At 51.1% G+C, this 13,844-nt stretch overlaps 6 protein-coding genes across 6 annotated transcripts; 5 read left to right on the top strand and 1 right to left on the bottom strand.

Annotated features, from left to right (window-relative positions):
• Positions 1-625: 625 nt before the first annotated feature.
• Positions 626-1,777, bottom strand: BO82DRAFT_409651 (uncharacterized protein). The gene has a single exon (XM_025639739.1). The coding sequence runs from the start codon at positions 1,702-1,704 to the stop codon at positions 724-726; it is 981 nt and encodes a 326-aa protein (XP_025494626.1). The 5' UTR covers positions 1,705-1,777; the 3' UTR covers positions 626-723.
• A 3,942-nt stretch (positions 1,778-5,719) lies between these two features.
• On the top strand, positions 5,720-6,211 carry BO82DRAFT_399668 (uncharacterized protein; the record flags this gene model as incomplete). The annotated part of the gene is made up of 2 exons (XM_025639134.1): positions 5,720-5,839; positions 5,897-6,211. 2 exons carry the CDS (start codon positions 5,720-5,722, stop codon positions 6,209-6,211), a joined length of 435 nt encoding a protein of 144 aa, XP_025494625.1.
• Positions 6,212-7,122: 911 nt separating this feature from the next.
• Positions 7,123-8,435, top strand: BO82DRAFT_409647 (NAD(P)-dependent alcohol dehydrogenase; the record flags this gene model as incomplete). The annotated part of the gene is made up of 3 exons (XM_025639738.1): positions 7,123-7,321; positions 7,391-8,166; positions 8,240-8,435. 3 exons carry the CDS (start codon positions 7,123-7,125, stop codon positions 8,390-8,392), a joined length of 1,128 nt encoding a protein of 375 aa, XP_025494624.1. The 3' UTR covers positions 8,393-8,435.
• Positions 8,436-8,942: 507 nt separating this feature from the next.
• BO82DRAFT_399666 (uncharacterized protein) lies at positions 8,943-9,313 on the top strand (the record flags this gene model as incomplete). Its single annotated transcript, XM_025639133.1, has 2 exons — positions 8,943-8,981; positions 9,077-9,313. 2 exons carry the CDS (start codon positions 8,943-8,945, stop codon positions 9,311-9,313), a joined length of 276 nt encoding a protein of 91 aa, XP_025494623.1.
• A 217-nt stretch (positions 9,314-9,530) lies between these two features.
• BO82DRAFT_399665 (uncharacterized protein) lies at positions 9,531-10,921 on the top strand (the record flags this gene model as incomplete). Its single annotated transcript, XM_025639132.1, has 2 exons — positions 9,531-9,681; positions 10,425-10,921. 2 exons carry the CDS (start codon positions 9,531-9,533, stop codon positions 10,919-10,921), a joined length of 648 nt encoding a protein of 215 aa, XP_025494622.1.
• Positions 10,922-13,013: 2,092 nt separating this feature from the next.
• On the top strand, positions 13,014-13,727 carry BO82DRAFT_430120 (NUDIX hydrolase; the record flags this gene model as incomplete). Its single annotated transcript, XM_025640597.1, has 1 exon — positions 13,014-13,727. The coding sequence occupies one exon, from the start codon at positions 13,014-13,016 to the stop codon at positions 13,725-13,727; it is 714 nt and encodes a 237-aa protein (XP_025494621.1).
• Positions 13,728-13,844: the final 117 nt, after the last annotated feature.

Below are 13,844 nucleotides of genomic sequence, written 5' to 3'. Positions count from 1 at the left end.
GAGGGTATGGATGGCCGATTTGCCCGCCGCCGCCGCCGCCGCCGACGACGACGACAACGACGACGACCAAGAATATGATAATGAGGATAAATGGAGAGATATTATTAAGGTTGTAGGAACAGACTTTTTGTTGTGTGTGATTTTAAAACACAGTACCCTTGTATTTCATGGGTCTTGACTCAGACGTGGTATACTAAACCCCCGGCACCCAGCGGCAATCGACCATGAAGCCCTAACTACTACCGAATGTTCCAATCTATCAATCCATCCTCCTCTTATTTACCCGCCCCTTCGCCCGGGATATAAAAAGAAACCGACCGTCACCCTGAGTTTTTGCTTGGACCATGCAACCAAGTTTGATCATGTATTTTAATGTATGACTATGTAAAAATTACCCTGACTGAAACCCTATCCTTGGCCATGATCAGCCGCGGGTCACCTTCCCGTCGCTGCACAATCATTCGAAGCTCTGCCCTATCAAGCTTTACGTGCATATTAGCTCAAGGGTAAGAGCAAAATACACAGTCTTGGGTACTGCTAGAATCAATCCAGGCGGAAAAAACTTTTTTCTATTTCTTTTTTTCTCGTTTTCTTTTTTTCTTTTTTTCTCTTCTTTTCTGTATAACAACCCTAACCCAACAAACAGAGAAACACCACGAACAAAACAATAACCAAAAGATACTTTCCCACACCTTCCAGCAACTCTACAGTCAATCAGCCCCATCAAGCCTTAGCAGAAGGACAGACCTTCCCAGGCCCCGGCTTGCCCTTCTCCGGATCATCGACCCACTCCATCTCATAGACATTGTAGTTGATCAGCATGACCTCGATCTTGCCGGCATTTCCATCAATCAAAAAAGTGTCGATACCATCCAGCACCTGCAGGTTATGAACCTTGTCATGGTACTCCCAGCGCTCGGTGACCCAGCCCTGCTTGGGGACGACATGGGTGCCGATGATATTATACTGCGTGGTAGGGAGCACGCTGTTCAGCAGCCGGGCCGACTCCTGGATGCCCTCGTGGTGGTACAGGATGCGGTCAAAGGTGCCGACGAAGGCCATCTTGAGGTCGACCGAGTAGTTGCGCGCGATGTCCAGCGGGATGTCGCCGATGTAGCGGAGCAGGATGTGCTCCCAGTAGACCGCGGCGACGGTGCGGCCTGTGTCGGCCGGCAGCGTGGCCGGGTAGTCACTCACTAAATACTCGAGCACCTCCGGGGGCGGCTTGCTGGCCACATCCTCGATGTTGTCGGACATAATGGCGAACTGCGCCCGCAGCCACTCCTTGCCCTGCGGGAGCCGCGGGTCCGTCACGATCAGCTCCGGATGATGCGCCACGATCCACTCCGCCACCGCGGTGTGCGTCGCGCCTTGGTCCAGCGTCAGCTTGAGGATCGTGTAGCTATCGCTGTCGCGGAGGGTCACGTCCGCCCCCTTGGAGGACAGAAGCTCCACCGCCGGCTGTTGGTTCGCGATCGCCGCCGCCATGATGGGCGTGATGCCGTGGCATTCGGCGCATTTTATGTTGAGGCGCTCGGGCTTCTCTGACAGCAGGCGTTTGATTTCCTCCAGGTTGCCGGCCTTGGCGGCCGCGAAGATGGCGTCGCATTTGGTGATGGGGTCTTCATCGTCTTTGGTTCTTTTGTGGTGGACAGCCTTGCTGTGGACGGGGGTAGGTCCGTTCTGCTGAGGGGCGGAAGGCATTTTGGAGGAGACTGGTTGAAGGGTTTCAAGGATTACGATTGATCTTTGGATTGAAGGCCTTCGTTTCTTTCTGCTTCTGAGGATGGTGAGTTTTAAAAACGTTGACTTGGTGCCTTTTATATCCGGATGCCCTGCATTGGAGAGATGAGAGAGAAGCTCTGTGGCATCTACTGCACTGAACGAAGTCAATGACGTTGGATATACCATTACCAATGCTACATTCTACTGTGCCATTCTGGCTCGAACTAGTAGCACTGTAGCAGCATGACGGCAAAGATGGGGAACGAAGAACCTTCAGACTGAAAACGGATACCTGAGACATGATCTCGATGTTCTATCTATCTCGGCCGGTGATGCTTCCGGCGAGGAGGAAGGTCTGGGCTACCTTGTCACCGTAACAGTCCCAGAGATATGTCTAGAGTCGTTCCAGCTTCGCTGGTAGGGCTACTGGCAGACGTCATGGCGTGAAGCCGTGTTGCATCATGTAGAGATTCATGGCACCTCTGAGGTCTTTGAGGGAGTCACGGCTATCTGAATCTTCTGCATTTGGCAGTTCCGTGTAGTGTAGTTAGGACGAGAGAATTGCTGGATGGCTAGTAGTGAGGTCATGAGGTTGATGCTAGATGTTGATGAATGGCTGCGTTAGCTTGCCAGAGTACTATACTCTACGCAAACGTGTCTGCAGACATGCCCTTCGACCGCAGGCGAGGTATGACTACCAATGACTCCAGAATGCTCTCTGTTCCAGCTCGACAGTCAACTATGTCACTACCAAAAACATCAAGAGCCATGGATTACCGGGTCTGAACTCAGAGGATATTCATGGTCTGACGAGGGGATGATTCTTACGTCGATGATGCTTCGAGGCGTACCCATTGATTGATCCTGCTAGCTAGCTCAGTTTCCTGCGTCAGTAACGATCCAGCCCTAGTTGCGAAAACTTGGTGAACAGTCAAGACAGAGCGAGGATTCTCCACCTGAAATAATGACCGTGGTCGACTCACTGAATAAAGGTCAACTTGAATGAGCAGCTTCAGAAAGCCGCGACAGCAAGGTTTCGAACCCTAAGATGGCACCGCAAACATATTCACTGAAGTGTAGTAGCTGATGCCATTTCCGAGCCAAGTCTAGATCACTCCAGCTCGAGCATCTTTCTCTGATCAGAGCGGGGCCCATTCATTAATGTCAAAACCGACTTTAGCTCATGCAAGCACGTTTTCACTTGGACCACTCAGACAGTAGACCTGAGTTCACTTTTCGGGTTGACCTCTTCTGTGTGATTCCTCAGGGCAAGAAATCGATATCACCATGCGACTGTCTTTGCCCAATGAATCTCCGAGATATTTGTCGGTGAATGTAGTACCTTTAGGGCCTAACGAAAACCGGTATCTCAGTTTCTCAGCAAATTGGAAGAAGTGTCTGGAAAACGGACACCTGAAGATTCCCGAAGATCAACAAGAGCGTGATGGATCTCACTCCCGCAGGCGTAGAGAAGACCTTTGTAGCCACCAAGCAAATAGGATTCCTGTTACTACGGATTCTTACCGCCGTAGTAACCGTATACCTATTAAGATACTCTGTAAGCACCTCTCTTCTTTCCCCGGGTCCTAAGCTGAAACTACATCCCCCCTTAAGCTTCTGCACTCGCAGGGGATCATTAGAGGGCTTTGTCACGTGGTCGATCGGACTCCCTTGTTGTAGATGTTAGGGTTTTTAGAGGTCGCAGTAGTATTATTCGATTTTGAATCAAAGCGACATCTTTTATTACTTTTTTGTATCAAGGTAGTTGAGGAGTATATGCGTATTCGATTCTCTCGCGTGTGGACCCGCCAGCAGATTTCTGATTTGCTTTGCTCAGTAGCCGCAATGTTCTGCCGTACAGGCTGTGCATGTGCATACACAGGACCTGTCACACACCGTGACAAGTGGAAGCCACAAACAATGACATGTCGCAAGGGAATATGATAAGGTGTTCGAGGCTGGCGGGTAGCGCATTCCCTCTTAATTTCTGGGGAAGAAAAAAACATACAACAGAAGGGATTCGCTGGTGGTCACCCACCCAACTACTAACCTCCCGGCGTGTGGCTTGAGTACGGCTGAGCGGACGGGAAGCCCTATTTTCCACACCCTGTGGTCGTATGTACTGGTAGTACCGGTAGAAGATATCATATCTCTACTACAACTCATTGCCACTGAATCAGTGCATGGTTCTCTCAGCTCAGCGGTATAGACATAACTACCTCCGAGGCAGATGCTCATACTCCCACATTCCCCAAAACCTGCATAGGGCTAGCGGATGCAGTGTATCATACAGAACTCCCTAACCCAAATCCTCCACCACTCGCTCATATCTGACCCCAAATAAGCACCTCCACCCCCGTCGCCGGCGACCGCCAGGCCGCCCGGGTGGTCGCTGACCCGGAGATTCCGGCGGTCGGCATGGGATTCGCCCGTCACGGTGGTTTTTTTGGAGAGAGTGAGGGGGTGATCTGGATGATCTCGAATGGAGATCGGCCTTGCTGCACTGGATGGTTGGTAGGGGTGTACTTGGACGTATATTATCCCTACTGATGTACATAGCACACGGCATGGGGGTTTGGCCGTGACAGGTACAGGTACAGTACTTACAACCTTGAAAGCGGAGAATTCATTAATCAAGCTCGAGTCCGTTTGAACTATATGATTCGTAGCCGAGGGAGTTCTTCACAGTACCCGCCGGAGACCCTGCCGAAGGCTAGGGCAAGCGCCATGTTCCCTATTCCCTATATTCAAGGACCCTGACTGGCTTGCAGTCTGCCTCCCGCAGCAGACGGCGAGTGGTTCCTTCCTCAACATCAAGGTGTAGGTTCCGCCGAGCCCAATGAAGAAGTGACCTTGTAGAAGTCCCAAGTCTCGTAGTCTCCCCAAACTTAGTGAATGTTTATCTGTTGCCCAGGACGTAAGGAAAGAACAATGCAGGTTTAAGGTGAATTTACAGGTATAACATGACCATTAACTTACCACTGCCTAATATATCTTCTGCCAGCGCTCATCATTCCAGAACTAATGGTCTTTCTTGTGTGAATAACTCCGTGCTTATGGAAAAGCCTTTATATTCAAGATTTCGCTCTTTCGCAGCACCTTTACTCTCATGCAGTCTGGGACGCCAATTGGACCAACCTCAAACAATTCCGAGCTCTCTCGCCTCATTCCGATGACCAAATTACTAAATTCTCCCTCCTTCGTCGAAGAAGCCGTCCCACCATTTCAATGGTGGACTGGGAAGAGCTTAGTGAGACTGCAAGGCGATACACCAGGCTTTGAGACTAGGCTTACAATCTTGATTTAAAATCATCACATTGCTGTAACGAGAAACTCAGATTATTCCTTATGGTACAATGACCGAACGCGTCCTTGCCACCAGCTCGTTGTGGTGGAGGCCAAACAGCGGGATAGTTTCTTTAATACTCTTAGTCAGATTCTCGGATCCATGGGTATAACCTTTCTACGATTTAGGAGGGTCATCTAATCAGTTTCTAGATTCCGTCCAGCTGCTAAGAGAGTTTTAGGGGAAGAAAAAGCTCGCTTATTATAAAGTTCTAACAGACTCAGAACAGTTTTACTTTATTATTCTTGATAAAAATAGTTAAGTAGAAGCCCCTCTATTCCTAAATCAACAGACTAAGTTTCTAAACTAACAGACAATAGTGCTTGAATATAACGTATAGGTAGAATGCGGGTCAGAGGGACCAAATCTGGGATCTTTTATTATAGATGGCAAAGACTGCCAGCTTCTAATCTTAGAAGACTAACGGGAACAAGAGATCCGGTCGTGCAGAAAGACAGCAGCAATGCATTCTTTATCGTTTCATGTGATAAAAGCACACTGAATGCATCAAACCGGTTTTCAATTCCATCGACCATTGGTCAAATATCGCATCAAATTCCTGCGCATTGACGAAGTATTCTCAGTTATATTCCAACGCAAAGCATATTCTGGATGCCTCAATATAGGCCCCTTTCCGAACCATCCAATATGATCTCCGTTGAGGAAGTTCATCCCGCATGCAATAATCATGCCCTTGTCTTCGGAGCATCCGGGATCACGGGATTGACGATCGTGAATGCCCTGCTTCACGATTACCCCGAGCGCGCAGTTTTCAATCGCATTACGGCGCTGACCAACCGACCCTTGCAGTCTCAGACTTTGTAGTGGCTGTCTTCGCCCATGCTGCAACACGTTGAGGGACTGAATCTGCTCCAAGGAACGCATGAAGAGCCCAACGCCCAAATCAATTCCAGTGTGCCCGACGTGAGTTCCATCACAACCGTCTTCTGCGCGTACCTCGAGGAACGCGACATGGAGGCTAAAACCACAACCAACACAAGACTGCTCAAGAGGGCAGTCTCAGCCGTTGAGGCTCCAAGCTCAGAATTGCGATTCGTGATGATAACCTGGGTGTCAAGGTATGCCGTATGCAAGAGCGTGCACATCTTCTGCACAAATGCTGCGTCTCCACTCCACTAACCACACATTCCTATCAGACCTACGGCCTACAACGACTCGGCAATATTGCCCAGGAAAACGAGCCCCCCCCCCCCCCCCCCCTACCCTGCGGGAGGCACAAGCTTTACTTTCTGGCGCCCTTCGACGACCGTTTCTTCTATTTTCACCAACTGGATTTGTTAAGGCGCCTTCCCGCCCAGTGCCACCGAGCGGGAAAATATAAGGATTTCCTGGTATATGGTGTTTGATCATATGTGAATGGTGAAAATTATTTTTTGACGCGATATGTTCCCGGGTATAGTACAGAAGTACCTGTCTAGTATTAGCCAGCGGGTGCCATGTTTTGTGCCCGCCACTGTCCTATCCCAACAATATTCATGTTGAAGTCTACCTGACTTGCTTGATTTGTGAGATTCTTACTGGGTATCCTATGGTTATTGATTCTAGGTCTGGCTATTGTGAGCGTAGATGACTTAATCGAGTCCCACAATATCGGCACTCCAAGCATTGCTGAACCGCACCATAGAGTCATAGAGTACTGTACAGTCTCGGATATAGCCTTATAACAGAGTTGCCTTCCCTCGAACCCATGGCGCTTGATACCTGTCGCTGAAACAATGAGCGCAGCTGGACTCCCGGGAGCAGATTTCTGTTTTTATCTCTCTTCGATTTTCTTTTTCTCTTGTCATTTCTTCCGTCGGGTGCAATAGCATCTGAGCCGGTCCCTGCCCCGGATGTCGAATCTCAACTCGAATCTTGGCCCGGGATCCGTACTGTTGCCTTGCAGCAAACTCTTTATAAATCGCACAGTTTATTGTTAAGCCTCTGTGGTACTTTTAGTCCAAGCACCGATTACGAGACTCTGCACCGAATTCCCTCACATCAATTGCTACTCTGTACGGTTTTCAACATCTCCATCCTATTCCTGCAAGATGTCGCCACCACTTTCGACGCAGGCCTTGGTAGTGCGACCAGAACAAAAGTCGTTGAGTTTAGAAGAGATCGTTATCGTGGATATTAAGCCTGACGAAATCCTGGTGGAGATTGTCACATCTGGTATCTGTCACACCGACCTACTCGCGATGGATGGGATTCTGCCCATGCCTAGTCCAGGCGTTCTAGGGCATGAAGGTAATGTGACTTATCCAGTCAGCGCGGGACTTGTGTCGCTGCTAACCACCACCACCATAATGATTCCAGGCACCGGAAGGATCAGCAAAGTTGGCGAGGGAGTCCACCATCTCAGTCCGGGCGATCAGGTCATGCTCTCATACAGCTCCTGTGGCTCGTGTGACCACTGCCGATCCAAGCACACCTCCTACTGCGAGAGTTTGCAGGCTCGGAACTCCTCCGGGGCCCGTCATGACGATTCGTCGGCCCTGATGAGCACCTCCGGCGAGAAGCTGTTCAGCAACTGGTTCGGGCAATCATCCTTCAGCAAGCATGCGGTCGTAAACGCCTCGTGTGCGGTTCGCCTGGCGCCTGAGGTCAATCTCGCGACGCTGCCCCCGATGGGCTGCGGGCTCATGACCGGGGCGGGAGCCGTGTTCAACACGCTCGATGTGCAGCCCAACACAAGCCTTGCTGTCTTCGGGGTCGGCGCCGTCGGCCTGTCAGCGATCATGGCCGCAAAGCACCGTGGCGCGCATCCGATCCTGGCGGTAGACCGGATCCCAGAACGACTAGACCTCGCACTCGAGCTGGGCGCAACGCACGTCCTCGACAGTACCCAGGTAGAGGATGTCGGCGGCAAGATCCGACAAGACACCGGCTCCGTTGGGGTTCGGTATGCCCTGGACTGCACAGGCGTGGCGACCGTCATTCGCATGATGATGGATTCCTTGGCGCTGCGCGGGAAAGGCGCCTCCGTCGGCATGCCCTCGTCGGCACCGACGGTCGAACTCGACATTTTGTCGCATCTCTTCGGTGGCAAGCAGTACATTGGCTCGATCCTGGGCGACAATAGTAATCAAGTAGTACGTGTTTCCCGGATGGGGTTGGTCCTAGTTTCTAACACTCTACCTTACACTAGACTAACTAATAGTCCAGCTTATTCCATACCTGCTTGAATTGCACCAAAAGGGAGATTTTCCGGTTGAGCGGCTGGTCACCCATTACGAGGCCAAAGATTACGAGACGGCTTTTGCAGATGTTCGGAATGGGAAGGCTGTCAAAGCTGTGTTGCACTGGGAGGCGTTGTAGGCTTTGTGTCATGTCAACAAGCATTGGTATTTATTGTTTTGTGATCAGAATTAGACAATATGTTGCTATCAATACGATTTGAATGGGGTGACCTGGACAGTAAATGCCTAGACTACTTTAGTACTCTACTGCTGTGTTCGGGTACTGTGTGAATGTTAATTATGACGGGCCATCGTCTCTATCGTACTTGCCACTCTTTATTAAGAATAGATCTTTACGTTCCCCTAGACCAAGATATATCCCTCCGAATCAAACAAGGTCTACCGAGATTGAATGTATTCATCCCAACTGTCCAAATGAACCCCGGGGGTCAAAATCACCGGGAGTACCCAGCTTGGTCCGGTGAACGACTCTACGCACAGGGACAGGATATCACAGCTATCATTGTTCGTGTCCAGGAAAGCGTAGAGTGGACTGTTGGATAAATACCCGGAGGCCTCTGTTTATCAACCGAAAATCAACCACTTACCAGACACCAACACCGACAATGAGCGACTTCCAAAGCTACCGCTCTGCTCTCGTGCAGCATCTCTGCGAATAAGCAACAGCAATGGGTCTGGGCCCAGACTTAGTGGAAAGCTACCGTAAGGTGCGTCAAAGTCCCTTGTCCCTCGCTCCCACCCAAGAGGAATTCAACGACCGGACATCATCTCGAAAATCACATTACGACCTTCACCATAACAGGTCATCGAATACAACATCACGGGCGGAAACTGCCGCCGAGGGAAGTTCGTAGACTCAACGTCTACCATCCTCGTGAGCCGCCAGCTCTCCACGACCGAAGCCCTGCACGCCAATGTGGTGGGCTGGTGCGTCGAGCTCCTCCAGGCGTTTTCCTCCTCACCGACGACCTATCCGATGGGTCCTCGATGCGCCGGGGCAAGCCCTGCTGGTACAAATTGGATGGGGTCGGACAACTAGGTAGGTGGAGTATCGCCCCCCTCCCCCCAGTTCTTCCCAGGACTGCAATTCACACATAACCTGCAACAACCATGCATGCCAGCTCCTGCACAGCGGTATCTTCGTCCTACTCCAGAAATACCCCAATAAAGACCTGGCCATGTACCAATCGCTAGCCAACCTCTTCCACGCCGCGAGCTTCCAGATCTAAGGACACGGTAGCGGCCGCAGCCATACCATGGACCAGCACCGCGCGATCGCCCACCCCAGGACGAGCCACTATATTCTCTTCCCTCCGATTGCGCTGGCGCTGACGCTGCACGGGCGGGGTTCCCCGGAGAACCCGGCCGCGTGCATGCGGCTCGTCCCTCCGATCGGCGAGCCGTACTGTACCAGGCCCAGAACGACTTCTTTGATAGCTACAGTCCGTTGGCAGTCCCGGGGACAAGTGGTCACTCCACCGGGAAAGTCGGAGGCCGATGCCAATACCTGCAACATCCGTCATAATCGAAAAGTGTCTAACAGTGAAATTGCAACTTGTGGTGCATGCATAAACTTCTGTTGCGGTGCGTCAACTATCTGGAGAATTAATGATATCTCTAAAGTATTCTAAAGTTGCTGGGATCCGCTATCCGCACCGACTGGCCGGGGGCAGAAGCGCCGGCTGTCCGGTTCCGCTGCGGGCGCAACGGTGCCCGTGAGTCCTCGCAGGCGCCGATAGACGGCGAGGTATAGCTTTCTGAATGACTCTGAATTGACTCGCAGGGTTCTAGACACGTGAATGGGCAAGTATGCTCAATTTTCTTCGTCTCTTCCCGACCCTCTACCTGGAGGGGAATATCTCGTTGTAGCGCAACGCTGCAGGCGGTCAACAGTCTCTGTGTTGATGTGACTTGTACACTCGGTTCCTAGGGCCAATAGCTGCGAATCCTCCACTTCCGACTGCTGAGCGAGGCTAGGGTATCTCAAGTTGGAATCCGCATAGCGATGCATGTATCTGTATTGGACTATCTGGATTTAATGAGGACGCTCCTGCTGCTGCGATGGCTAGGCGGTTGGCTCGCCATCGGTCTTGTTTTGGACTCCCATTCAAGCCGCTGGATCGAGAGTAGACCTTGAGTCGCGGACGCAGTCGACACCCAGATCCTAACAGGCTTTCGATCGGTCTTCACAGACCCGGTAAAGGCAGAAGGTCTGGATCTGCATCCCAGACCCGCGACGGAGAGACTGGACTCTTCGTCCTCAGGTGACAGTACTGCGCAGACGAACCCGACTACCCCTGGTGGCTCCAGTGCTGACGAGAGCTCGCCTTCCACCGCAAGTTTTCTATTAGAAGAGTGCGATCAGGCAATTGACCAAGACTTGGCTGCCGGAACAGATTCTTATCCGACCAAGGTGGATACTGGATCTCTGTCGCCGTTCGCTCGCACCGGAGAGCAGATCGCCACTCTCCTCGCCGTGGAAGCCGACGAGATTAAGCTCGATGCCCCGGTCGCAGCCCTGGGGGTAAATACCCTGATCGCCACAGCCCTCCGCAAGTGGCTGGCGACAGGCAAAGGTGCGACAGGCCCAATTCCAGTCTCTGAAGGCGGAGTCTACGGCGGACGATTGCCGCCATCGAGCAAATAGATTTCATCTGCTAAGTCTCTTCAGCGCAGGCCTTGCCGCTTTCCAAATAAGAACTATATAAAGCTTTTTCTTTTTATATATGTATATATATATAAAGGTCTTGAACTGCCTGCAAAGTGCCCTACGAACTGCCCTGCGAACTGCCCGGCCGCGCGAGGAAGGCCTTGAACAGCCGCACAAGAAAGGCCTTAAACGGCCCTGCGAACTGCCCTGTAAACTACCCGGCCACGCGAGGAAGGTCTTGAACAGCCGCGCATGGAAGGCCTTAAACAGCCCCATAAGAAAGGCCTTAAACGGCCTGCAAATTACCCGACTGCGTGAGGAAGGTTTTAAACAGCCCTATAAAGAAGATCTTAAACAGCTATATAAAAAAGTCTTTAGAAACTACCCCGAGCGTAGTAAAGATTACTAAGACTTATAATTACTATTTTAAATAATATTATTAAGATTAATCAAAGTATATTTAATTTCTAATATCTTTTATATATCTTAGCTGTATAAAATATCTGTAAATAATAACTTAGATAAGTGTCAGCGCTGCTAAGTAATCCGGCCACGTGATTCCAAAGGCCTTTTCATCTTGTTTACATACGGAACGTAGCTTGTTCAACCAACAAAAAACCAACCAACCAACAAACCATCAAGAATCATATCAAACACGTCCCAGAACCTCCCCTGAAGCCTCTCAGTCCGTTGACAATAAGACTTATAGTTTTTATAGTACTTAAAACTAGTAGCTGTAAGATAAAGCTAAGTAAATCAAAAGTTTCATATATATATATAAATATTTACTTAAATAGTTTATTTCGATCATTCTGCCGGCAGGACACTAAGCAAAAACTCATTTGCCCGATGGCGGCAATCGTCCGCCGTACGGAGTCGCTGCGGTGATTTAATCAGCATGTCATGCATTCTCGGGAAGGCTTGTAGCATGGTCTTATATGGCAGATAGGCATACCAGTCAACCGTAACCTACGTTATTTTTGGAGGATAGGCGAGTTCTGCAAAAAAAAAAAAAAAAAGAACAAAAACAAAAACATACAACAGAAGGGATTCGCTGGTGGTCACCCACCCAACTACTAACCTCCCGGCGTGTGGCTTGAGTACGGCTGAGCGGACGGGAAGCCCTATTTTCCACACCCTGTGGTCGTATGTGTTTGAGGTCTAACTTCACGGAACTATGACTGAACACGCCAATCTTCGAAATGATGGAAGGCTCGCTAGGTGGAAGATCGCGAGTCGCGAACCCGGGAGTGTTTCGCACGGTTCGGCTATACCGAAAGGGTTCTCGGGGATGCTCATTTCGAGGCAGGTGTGGTAGATCGACGATGATGATGGATACTTTGAGTTTGGTGAACTTGGGACTGTGCTTCGCAAGCGAGGACGACCATGGTGACTTGTCCCCGCCTAAAGTGTACTGTAGGGAACCTTCACTTGGAAAACAAGGAACTGGGTTAGTTGACGTGGAAACTCAAAGATTTCAGAAAGAACGACATCAAGGTCCTACCACAACGCAAGCAGTCGGCTCTTGTGTCTGATAACAAAGCATCGGAAAATGTTCGAAGTTGATGAAGGGGCTCGATACTGGCGTCTCGGTCTGTTGGAGAAAATCAGTTGCAATGAGTGTGGTGAGTGGACAAGTTGCCTATGGCTGCTCACAAGAATAGTGCTCATGCTGTGCTCTGCTGTATTGTCCGAAGCGTTCTCGCACCCACTTTCTGCCTCAGGTATCGGTCACCAAGTGATGATACTGTGCTGGGTGGGAGAGCGGCGTCGGTTGTCACCGTGAGATTGCAGTGAGAATGAGGGATCGTAATACATCATGGACGTACCTGGGAATCTACCTAGCAAGTTAGGGCACTAAAGGCTCCAGTCACGGCCGGGGGCTGGTACTGTACACAGCGCTTCAACCAATCAAACCAAACCCCACCAATTTCGACCCACAACCCCACCACCCAAGCTCACCAATACAAATACCTCTCCAAAATCCACCATCTAGGTCTCCAGGAACCCTTCTCCCAAACTGGAACCTAACAACCACCTCCATTTACTACTGTATATAACGCAATATCTCTACAACCACACCCTCGAAATGCCACCACCACCAACAACGAACACCTTCACCCACCCCCCAGCCCTAGACCCCTACACCCTCCCCCTCCCAACCTTCCTCACCACCCCGCACACCCACACCCACACCCTCACCCCAACCACGCACATCGTCACGGGCGCATTAATCTTCAACCCTAATCCTTCAACCACCACCACCAAACTCCCCAACCACCCCCCAGAAAAACAACACATCCTCCTCCTCCGCCGCGCCCCAACCGACTCCTACCCAGGGCGATGGGAAGCCCCCGGCGGCTCCTGCGACGCCACCGACGCCTCCATCCTCGCCGGCGCGGCCCGCGAGGTGTACGAGGAGACCGGGCTGCGGGTGGTACGGTTTCTGGCGCTGGTCGGGGTGGATGCGTGGGAGGTTGTACGGGCAGATGGGGTCAGGAGGGTGGTCAAGTTTACGTTTCTGGTGGATGTTGATCTCGGTCTGTCGATGGGGGTGCAGGGGGTGCAGGGGATGCAGGAAGAGGTTGAGAGGGAGGTTGAGGGAGTGGTCAAAAGTGGAGGCCTGGGGATCAGGCTCGAGCCTGCCGAGCATGATGCGTTTGTGTGGGCGACGGAGGAGGAGGTGCGGGCGGGTGTGGTTTGTTTGCGAGGGCAGAGGGTGGGGATGGAGTTTGTGGGGAGGCAGCGGGAGAATTATCTACGGGGGTTTGAGGCTGTGAGGTCTTTAGAAGGTTGGAAGTAACTGGATTTGGAATGCTGAGGGTAGGGGGGGAGGGAGGGTGTTGATGTATGGTAGCTGGATTTGTGAGGGGATGCTTCCAGGTGTGGTTGGTGCTGGATGTCTGTATGGAGATACTAT

This window comes from Aspergillus uvarum (assembly GCF_003184745.1).
Source record: "Aspergillus uvarum CBS 121591 unplaced genomic scaffold BO82scaffold_11, whole genome shotgun sequence".
In the NCBI taxonomy this organism is placed as follows: Eukaryota; Fungi; Ascomycota; class Eurotiomycetes; order Eurotiales; family Aspergillaceae; genus Aspergillus; species Aspergillus uvarum.
The sequence above is the reverse complement of the archived record's forward strand: the minus strand, read 5'-3'. Positions and strand labels throughout refer to the sequence as shown.

Excerpts from the sequence above, each read along its gene's own strand:
- BO82DRAFT_409651 (XM_025639739.1), bottom strand. The coding sequence starts at position 1,704 with ATGCCTTCCGCCCCTCAGCAGAACGGACCTACCCCCGTCCACAGCAAG.